General features: G+C 37.4%; 1 protein-coding gene across 1 annotated transcript in view; it reads left to right on the forward strand.

Moving 5' to 3' along the window:
- PAN3 (PAN3 poly(A) specific ribonuclease subunit) overlaps nucleotides 1-8,733 on the forward strand; it is a 123,576-nt gene extending 114,843 nt beyond the window's left edge. The window contains exons 14-15 of the mRNA XM_011999978.1: nucleotides 2,348-2,486; nucleotides 5,807-8,733. Coding sequence (XP_011855368.1) covers nucleotides 2,348-2,486; nucleotides 5,807-5,947 — 280 coding nt within the window. The 3' untranslated portion in view covers nucleotides 5,948-8,733. The remainder of the gene's footprint in view (nucleotides 1-2,347; nucleotides 2,487-5,806) is intronic.
- Nucleotides 8,734-11,068: the final 2,335 nt, after the last annotated feature.

Below are 11,068 nucleotides of genomic sequence, written 5' to 3' on the forward strand. Positions count from 1 at the left end.
TTTTTGTGACTGATGTTCAGAAATTCACAGTGATGTTCCTTGGTGTGGGTTTTGAGTCATAATGATGGATTAACAGGTGTGAACCCATTTAATCTTGGAAACTTAACGTCCTTCAGTCCTGGGACATGGTCTTCATTGTTTCTTTAATAACTTCTTTTCCTGAAATTCTCATCACTCAGATGTTAGACCTTTGCAATTGATTTTCAAATATTCTCTTCTATTTTATATCTCTAATTTTTTTTTGTCCTACTTTCTAGGCAGTTATCTCAATTATATTAAAGGGTTTTTTTCTAATTCTTTGAATTTTTAAATTTCTGCTATCATATTTTTATTTTCCAAGAACAATTCTGTTTTCTGAATATTTGTCTTGTACCATCTAATTCTTATTTCTCTGAGGCCGTCAATTAATAGATTTTTACTGGTGGTTGGTGTTTGTCTTAGTGTTAAGTTTTGTTCCGTTTTCCCTGCAGTATCTCATAGGAATCAAGAGTTTGCTTTATTTTGTTTTGTTTTGTTTCCTCCTCAAAAGATTTCTGATAATTAGCTGCCCATTCGTATTAAAAATAAGGTCCTAAAAAGCCAATGGGAAGCCTGTGAGAGGGCAGGGATTATAGAATGTTGAACCTTTCTGTATGATAAAGCAGTGTGATGTTGTTATACATGATTTTTGTTTGTGTTTGGTAGACTCTCAAGTATTGTCATTTGTCTTGGACAGGTCAGCATCCACTGAAAAGAATCTTCCAACCTCTACTGTCTGTGGTATAAGCCTGACAAGCCAGGTTTGGGAACCACACAGAGGGAAAGCATTTGTTCAATAGGGTGTCATCCAGCACTCCTCAGCTCTTCACCTTCTGGTTTGCTTGGCATCCCTGAGGCTCGAGCTTCTCTCATTCACCCTTTTTAGAAAGTAAAACCTCCAGATTTTTGCCAGACAGAGGTGGGGGTGGGGTTAAGAGATGGGTTATCTGTTTGCTGTTTATAGAACCTTCTCTCAATCCTCCTATTTTCATCCTCAGTCCAAACTTGCACTTTTAGTAGTCCTTTGTGGCTTCAGTTTCTGAGCCATGCCAGTGTGGGTGGCTTGCTTCCTGTGGGCACCCTCTTCCCACATCCCCTGTAGAATTAGGGTTCAGTTTTGTCAGGTCTACTAAGTCATCCCACTTACCTATCTGCCTCTGCCTTCCAGATGTTCATGATTATCTCTTCTTCACTGTTGTTGCTTTTTCTGATCCCTTTGTCCTTGTGTTTATTCCCGTTTTTTAGACATTTACTGTCAATTTGATGGGCTGTTGAAAGGTAGCAGAGGTAAATGGGTATTTAATCTTATTTTAATTGGAAGTCCTTGGAGTGACCTTTGCAAAACATATATATATGATTGTGCTAAAACTGTATGGTGAGCTTCTCCTCTGGTTCTTAGAATAAAGACCCAGTTTTAAAACATGACCTAAGCTGTGTAGTCTGATCCCTACCTACTTCTCATCCTGGTCTCGAATCTGCCTTTTACTTAATTTTCTGTCCTCATCCCCCATTCTTTGTTCTTGTCTTCACTCTGTCGCTTTCCTTGCCCTCACTCTATCTTCTTCTTTTTGTCTCTTTTCTCCCCCAACCCATTCAGACACATGACCTTTGTTAAGTTTCTTCAGTACTCCATGCAAATACCGATCTCTGACGAAGGAGCATCCCTCTTCTGGGAAGGGCAGCCACTACTTCCTCTGGAAAACCTTCCTTGCCCTGCTAGAAGAACTCATGTTTCTGTTTTTATGTCATACCCCTTTTAGCAGCATTATGTAAATACGCAGTTACAGCTTTCTTTGATTATTTGAGTAACGTCTGTTTCCTACTAGACTGTAAATTCCTAAGGTCACTGAAAACTCACAGTGGTCATCTGCTTCTTTACAGCTTGCTTTCACATGGAATGGTAGGAAACTGATATTTACTTCCTTTTTGTTTGCTAAACATTTTTCTGTTTTATACATATTGGTGAAGTAGAAGGTGTATCTGACCTCTCTCTATTTTGTAACCTACAGAGTGGGAGGAAGAAAAGAAGATTTAAGACATTTTTATCTTTTCCATTTTATCTAATAGTGGGGGCTGAAATAAAGAGGTCATATAAAATAGGAATGCGTAAGGGATCATTTCCCCCTGACAGTTGCTGACTGAAAACTGGAATTCATATACTTACTAGTTCAGTCAAACTGTTTTTTAAAAACACTGTACCAGACTCCCTCCCAATTTTTTACTTATTGGGAAAAAAATAAAATTAAACTAGTTTTGAGTCTAAAAAATAGACATAGGGCCACAGAGCATACAGCATGAGTTACTGAGGTAAAATGTTAATTTCCCCCAGGTTTCAGAAGGATCCAACTTGGTCAGAGACTGGAGACCGTTATCTGTTGAAACTCTTTAGGGATCATCTTTTTCATCAGGTGACAGAAGCAGGTGCTCCCTGGATTGACCTCAGTCATATCATTTCTTGTCTTAACAAGGTAATTTGTATTTAGATTTTTAAGATCATAATTCTGCCTATAATGTGTATAGAGTTGTATCTTCTACAAATACTAGGAGACATAAGAAATTAGGATGTACTCTTACAGTAGCCTGTAAGACATTTTATTAATAACACTTTTTACAATGGGAGGATTTTTTAAATATTGCATGAATAATTCTTTTGGGCGATGGAAGACAGAGTCTTGCTCTGTTGCTCAGGCTGGAGTGCAGTGGCATGATCTTAGCTCACTGCAACCTCTGCCTCCTGGGTTCAAGCGATTCTCCTGCCTGAGCCTCTCAAGTAGCTGGAATTACAGGCACCCATCACCACGCGCAGCTAATCTTTGTATTTTTAGTAGAGACAAGGTTTCACTATGTTGGCTACGCTGGTCACGAACTCCTGACTTCAAGTGATCTGCCTGCCTCAGCCTCCCAAAGTGGTAGGATTACAGGTGTGAGCCACTGCGCCTGGCCTTCATGAATCATTTTAGAATGTTTTATTGTGGATCTTTTTATTATGATAAAGTATTATAAAATGACTGCTTCCCTCCTTTATGCAATGTTTTGTTTACATGTGGTTTTGTTATGCCACATAAAACAATGAGTGGTAAAAACCAAAAAAATAAATTTATGTTTATTTTTTAAAAATTGAACCCCTTCTGAATCATTGTGAGTTACGTTGGGTGTTATCAAATTATTTATTATTAACTATGGGTATTATAATCAAGTAGTAAATAATAAAAGCGCAATACCAGTGACATTAGTTACTAGCAGGTTCAGCTGTTATAAATGGTGAATTTGATGATTAGATGAATTAAGTAGATTAAAAAAATAGATCATAAATTTATTTGAGAGGTGAGGTGAGCTTTTTTTTTTTTTTTTTTTGAGATAGGGTTTTGCTCTGTCACCCAGACTATAGTGCAGTGGCACTTATGGCTTACTGCACCCTTGACTCCCCAGGGCTGCAGTGATCCTCCCTCCTGCCTCAGTCTCCTGAATAGCTGGGACCACAGGCACATGCCACCACACCCAGCTAATTTTTGTCCTTTTGGTAGATACGGATTTCACCATGTAGACTGGTCCCAAACTCCTGAGATAAGCAATCCACCCACCCCCAAAATGCTGGGGTAATAGCCATGAGCCACCATGCCCAGCAGCATTATGTTTTAGAAAAGGTTGGGAAAGACAAAAATTACAGAGAAAAGAAAGAAGACATTTTCCTTATGAATTACTTGGCATTATGAAGTTTAGAACTGGTCTCCAAGAGTAAATGTTGTCTCTGTATAGATTTATGTATAAACCAGGAGCTGGCAAGCCGTGGCCTGCAGGCCAAATCCATTCTATGGGCCTACTTTTTTATAGCCTGAGAGCCTCGAATAGTTTTACATTTTTAAAGAGTTGTAAAATAAACAATAAGCCAAACCTAAAACATTTACTGTCTGACCCTTCATAAAAACATTTACTCACTCTTGTCTAAACTTTCCTAAATTATAAGTACTAGAGGAAAAAACATCTACTGTAGCACATGATTTAGAACTATTAATGTACAGTGTGGTAACCCTTCAGGGAAAATGTTATGGTTTGTTTTTAAGCACTACTTTGCCTTCTTTTAACTTCCTTAAAACTCTATAGGGAGTATTGTCAATAACCTACATTAAGACTGCACAAAACTGGCCAGGCGCGGTGGCCCATGCCTGTAATCCCAGCACTTTGGGAGGGTGAGGCACACGGATTGCCTGAGGTCGGGAGTTGGAGACCAGCCTGGCCAACGTGAAGAAACCCCATGTCTACTAAAAATACAAAATTAGCTGGGCATTGGTGGTGCACGCCTGTAATCCCAGCTACTTGGGAGGCTGAGGCAGGAGAATCGCTTGAATCCAGGAGGCAGAGGTTGCAGTGAGCCAAGATTGCACCATTGCACTCCAGCCTGGGCATTAAGACTGCACAAAACTATATGTATCATTGAACTAATTCAGTATGAGTTATATATTTATTTTCCCTTTATTTCTCTTAGGGGAAAAACCTTTTCTTGAGAGCAGTATGTAGAAAATAATTCTGTCAGATTTTAGAACATAGTATCAGAGCACCAGTAATTAAAAATACATAGAACCAGAACAAACACTGACAAGTAGATAATATGGAATAAGCCATGGACAGTTGCCTTAAGCAAAGATCATATAATGAAGGATAATATTCATTAAATTCATCAAAGACCATTCAATAATGAAATTATCAATAATGAAATTAGGATAATTGAAAATTTGAAGAAAATTATATTTCACATCATGAACTAGCTAGTAGTAAATAATACCCCAAATCTGAAGTCTGACAATATTCTAAGTTTGAAAAGAGTGTGATAAATTGGAAGGATGGCCAGATTGATTATACAAAATTAAGATTTTATATAAGCTTATTTTGGTAGAAGTAATGACAGAAATTATCTGGTAAATGATTTGGATGTTTGAGCCTTCAGTGAGTTGTAAACATATTTTAATTTTGTATCAATTAATGAAATAAAAAAGTACATTGAAAATAACAAAGTGAAAACCATAACAAGACCAGTGGACAGACAAAGGGTCAGTATTTATGCTTTATAAAGACCTCACTGGAATATTACTGTCAAATTCCATTAGGGTCGTGGGTAAAGATCATGTACTAGCATTTACACACAAGCAGAAATACCAAAGTAAATGTATGAAAAAAACTTTGATAATAGTAGTTAAAATCTAAATTTAAATAGCAAGGTGCTCATTTGCTGTGGGGTTGCTGGAAAAGTATTAAAAACTTATAAATTCATGGTGTCTGATATGCTTTGGAAAACAATTTGGTTCTATGTACTAAGCTATAAACCACTTCTACTTTATTTTTTTGTGTTTTAAAAAAAATTTTTAAAGACCAATTTCTTAATACTTTACATTTTTTTATTAATATTTATACTTCTAAGTATTTTTCCTAAGGAAAAAAATACTTACTACAGAAGAAAAAAATTAAGTAGATGAGTATGTTCTTTGCATTGTAATTCATGATGCCAAAAATGGAAGATACTGGGAGAAAAATTATTGAGCATCAACTGGGTAGACTATAATGCAAGCGAACATTAAGCTCCGCGAAGGGATAGTTAGAAACATAGGGCAGTGTTTGTGTGAACATGTCTGAGTCGAAAATTATGCGCATACTAGTGAATGATGTAAAGTACTTATGAATATCTGAAAGGGAATGTGACCAAAAAATTTAGATATTTTACTTATGTTTGCTGCAAATGTAGATAAATTCTTTTCTGCATGTTATGAATTCATATCGTGTGTATATATTGTTTCAGCTAGATGCTGGTGTGCCAGAAAAAATAAGCCTGATTTCCAGAGATGAGAAGAGTGTACTCGTGGTGACCTACAGTGACTTAAAGCGCTGCTTTGAAAATACTTTTCAAGAACTGATTGCAGCTGCGAATGGTCAGTTGTAGTATTTGCTAAAAAAGCACGCAGGACATGGCTAAGGAACTTAACCAATAGCAAATTGCACTACAGCTGAACTTTTCATCATCTCATTCACATTTGGGAAACGAACAGGAGATGAGCAAAGCTGCTTGCACTTCAGTCAGGTACACTGTTACTTGAAAGGAAGAATGTTTCACTTACCCAAGAGCTATGGCTGCCATTGGAGGCTATATCTGTGAAGAATTTATTTTAGATTTAGGAGCACCATCAGGTGAATGATGTTCCTGCTTTTGTTTTTTCCACTTGTATATGCACTAATTTTAATTTTTTAAAGACTTTTTCTGATCTTTGAAATTTTGCCACATTGTATACTTATTAAGGGAAACTGTTTGCAAGGACATTTTGGGGAAGCAATGCTGGGCAGCGTTTTTGCCATTGAGGGTTGCAGAATTTGCTCTTTTTGGGACGGGTTGCCCTGAATAACATTATGGACCAGGTAAATAATTTCATAGAAGTTCAGTATAGTACGTAATTCTCGTAAGAGTATTGTATGCAAGCTCTCTGTATGCCACCCACTGTTAGTTCAAATTGAGATTTTTGTTTTGTTTTGTTCGTTAAGAACAAACCAAGAAAATACCAGTGAATTGTTGGATATGAATTCCCCGTTAGTTGATTTAAATCCTTTCTGAATAAAGATCAGATAAACAGTAACTGAAGGAGCATGTATAGCTCTTTCCTTCAAATTCAACTAGAGCCTTTTTAAAAAGACATTTGCCTGCTAGTCAGATACATTTACATTTATGCAAATTTTTTAAATAGGAGAAAATTAAGAAAAATGTTAAAGGCCTAAAGTTCAGGAGTATATTACTTTAGGTTCTTTCCGGTTTGCTTTTTTTTTTTTCTTTTGTATGAAGTTCTGCTCTTTGAACCACAGCTTTATTATGGTCCTTTACACTGGAGACAGACACAGAGACACTGTTCAGAAGATGAACTAAACTCAGCAGTGGTCTGGTATCAAGAGCTTTCTGATGTTTTACGGCCTGAATTTGGAGGGATAACGATCTGCTGTGCCTTTGCAGTCACTGCTTAGCCCAAAGTAATAGTACTTTTGATAATAACTCACTCTGTGCGATATTCCTGAATAAGTCCATCTCAACAGTTTGGAATTTTCCTCCTCTTAACTTTCTTAATATTTGGACATGCAGTTGTCGCCAAACTTGGGTATTCATGGAATTTCTAGTAAATGAAATACCTATACTTTGATACTGAAGACTGCCAAATACATAGGAATTTTCTTTCTTAAAATCAGTAATGAAGACTCTATCTCCTTTCCCAGCACTGAATGTTTTACTAGCACTGGGTGCTCACCATGCAACGATGAAGAAAATGTGGAAACTCAAAAGGTCAGGACAGACTCACAAGCACTTGCAACTGATGTTACTGTCTTCAATTTTAATAATTACACATATTTGTATATTTCAGAGAAGTTTTTAGTATTTCTCTGTCCACTTTTTATAAGCTTTAAAATGATTTTCTCTGCCTTGAGATTTGCATCAAGAAAAAGCACCTCTCTTCATCTGAAAGCTTTGAAGACTAGAGACACGCTTTACACGTTTTAACAAGTATATTGAGTCCACGTTTGGTAGCATCAGTTGTTGAGTTAAAAGAAAATTACTGCATTTGATCTGGATGGATTTTAAAAGAACATAATGTTCAATATTAAAAGGATAATTAACATTTGCCACCGTAATGTTCTTTTTTATGTAAAAAGAACAAGAACTTGGAGACATTAACATGCAAAAGTCTTTTATCATTAGCTCATGTATTTGAGGAAGAGCAGCTGTCTTTTTATATGTTTTTTGACAAATCATATTGTAATTCTTTTGTACAAAAAAGAACTACTTGTATTCTAGAAGAAATATGAAATGCTTAATTTATAAGCGGGCTGGAGATTTTTTCCAATATTGTTTTCTTTGAAAATGAAAGGGGATCATCTATTTAGTTTTGGGGTCTGGGAACTTTTTGAAAATTTAATTTGTGGACCAATGTTTTGTGAAAGCTGAAGAGGGCAGGGGTTAAAATAGGGCTTGAATTTCTCATTCTGTATAGACCAGCAAACTTCCCTCTGCAAGGCAAGTTTACATCACAAATCCAAGAATGTTTGCATCCTAAACGCTAGTTTGCTTCAGCCCCTAGTTAACCTCAGGACTTGGTTTGCATATAAAAGGTAGACAGCTGATATGTTTTCATGAATAAATATTGTCAGCCAGAAAAGGTTGGTGTCAGGTAATGCATATTTTTTTAAGCTTTGTTTTATATTTATTTTTCATTTAGTTTTTATTGGGAATGGTTTTCAAAGAACTCACAGTTCTGCCTAGGTGTTTTTGGGGGAGCCCTGTTTTCCATAGTGTAATTCCATTTAAGAGGTTGTCTAAAAGTCTTTTTAATTCATAGAAAGATTTTAATATCCGAGAGTAGTCAAATTAAGGATATAAACTTTCCACACCTTCCTGTCGTGACAGATAAAAGCACAGAAAGGACAACCCTTGAAATCATGTAACATTGGTCATTTCCAGTTTTTGTACCTGTTTTAAATTCTGTTAGTGTATTTACTTCATTGTAAATATTTTTGAGGGTACCTTTGTATTTTGCTTTTGACCTTGGTTCTGTGATTTGGATGTCAGCAACTTCCCTAAAAAGCACCAATATGTTAAGTTCTAATGTCATGACCCAATTTGTGTTATTCATCTTTAATCCTGTTTTCAGTCTCTATGTGTACAGCAGTATTTTTAATAAAGAATTACAGAGATAACTTTGTCCTTTTCTTGCACTGTTCATATAACAAGATGATGTTTATCTTATGATTCGGTTTTAAAAGGTTGGTTATTTCCTCTGCATTTTGGAGGAATTTTTGTATTTGGATGAATTGGCAGCAAATTTATTCATTAATTTATCAAATAGTCCTTAAGTCTTACTTCCTGTGTCCTTGGATCTGTTCTAGGCACTAAGACAGATATGGGGACTTGGTGTTTACAGAATATATAGTTATACCCAGACATCTTAATATAATACATGACTAACAGTATAGTTTAGGAGAGCAGACTACTCATGAGAAAACATAGGGAATGATACATAGCCAGTCTTTGATTTAATACTTAATGTATCATATAGGTGAGAGGCATCCCTTCCCCCAGATTCTCCAGAATCATTATTTAGACTATAAGGACAGATAAAATATGGCAAAATGTTAACATTTGTTGAACCTAGGTAGTTAGTATTTAGTGTTGAGTTTTTTTTCTGTGCATTGAAATGAAAAGTTGAAAACAAAAAACAATATGGTAAGCACCCCCACCCCCACCCCCCAACTGCTGTTTCACTTCCGGAGGTTTCAGTTACCTGAAGTACAGTTAAGATATTTTGAGGGAGGGAGACCATATTCACTCAACTTCTATTTTAGTATATTGTTATAATTTTTCTCGTTATTTTTATTAATCTCTTACTATGCCTAACTTATAAATTAAACTCTATCATAAGTGTGTATGTACAGGAAAAAACATAGTGTATACATAGGGTTTGTACTATCCACTGTTTCAGGCATTCACGTGGGGTCTCGGACCATATCCTTCATGGATAAGGGGGAACTACTAGACAGATATGGTAAGGTGCTTGAGGTATAGGTGAAGGGTAATTAGAATAAAAAGGAGAGATTATTTCCAGCAGCATGACTTGGTTTTAGGAATTCAGAGGAGAGAAGAAGTGCAAGGAGGGCTTTTGTGTAGAGGATATTGAAAGAAATTGTGGATTCAGATGGAAATCAAATGACCACTGTAGGTCATGGGATAAAAGGTGGACTAGTCTCCTAGAATGGAGTGTTTGGAGGATCTTTTAGCTTTAAATTTCTTAGAAGGAAACATTAGGAATATTGTTTTGTTTTTTGAGACAAAGTCTAGCTTTGTCACCCAGGCTGGTATGATCTAGGCTCGGTGCAACCTCTGCCTTCCAGGTGCAAGCGATTCTCCTGCCTCAGTCTCCCGAGTAGTTGGGATTACAGGTGCCCACCACCATGCCTGGCTAATTTTTGTATTTTTAGTAGAGACAGGGTTTTACCATGTTGATGAGGCTGGTCTTGAACTCCTAACCTCAAGTGATCCACCCGACTCGGCCTCCCAAAGTGCTGGGATTACAGGTGTGAGTCACCACATCTAGCTTGCTCATTCTTTAGTTTATTGAATGCCTGTTATATGCCAGGCATTGTTCTAGGAACCAAGAGAAAAGCTGTGACCGCAACAGACAACAATTTTCTGCTGCTTAAGAGCTCCCATTCTAGCAGGGAGAAGACAGATACATGGTACATTAGCAGGTAATAATGGTTTTGAGAGGAAAGCAGAGTAAATGGTGTGAGTTGACAGATTTGGCAAATAAAAATACAGAACACCCAGATGAATCTGAATTTTGGATAAATGGATAACTTGTTTTAGCATGAGTATATATATCTCAAGTATTACATGGGACATACACTAAAAAATGGTATGTCCCAGTGTTGCATGGGACATATATATATACTAAAACATTCTCTGTTGTCTGTCTGCGATTCACATTTCCTTTGGCCATCCTGTGTTTCATCTTGCAACCCTAGATATGAGGAGTGTGGTTGGTGGGGGTACAGTTTCACGTGGGGTGGTGGTCTGGAAAGGAGGCCTCACAGTATGTGAGCAAGGACTTGAAGGAAATGGAGGAGTCTGCCATGTGTATATCTGGGGGTAAAGTATTCAGGTGAGGGAATGTGTCAGAGCCTTTGCAGAACAGCAAGGGAGCGACTGAGGTGAAGCGAATGTGGTAGAGCCAAGTCAAGTAGGAATGACGTCATAAAGGTCTGTAGGGAAGGGGTGTGTCCTGTGGACCATTTTAAGTTATTTTGGCTTTTACCCTCAGTAGAAGAGGAAGCTGCACCGGACAAGGTGGCTCACGCCTGTAACCCCAGCACTTTGGGAGGCCGAGGCAGGCAGATCACGAGGCCAGGAGATGGAGACCATCCTGGCTAACACGGTGAAACCCCGTCTCTATCAAAAATGCAAAAAAATTAGCCGGGCGCGGGGGCGGGCGCCTGTGGGCCCAGCTACTCGGGAGGCTGAGGCAGGAGAATGGCG

This window comes from Mandrillus leucophaeus, unplaced genomic scaffold (genome assembly GCF_000951045.1).
Source record: "Mandrillus leucophaeus isolate KB7577 unplaced genomic scaffold, Mleu.le_1.0 Scaffold61, whole genome shotgun sequence".
Classification (NCBI taxonomy): Eukaryota; Metazoa; Chordata; class Mammalia; order Primates; family Cercopithecidae; genus Mandrillus; species Mandrillus leucophaeus.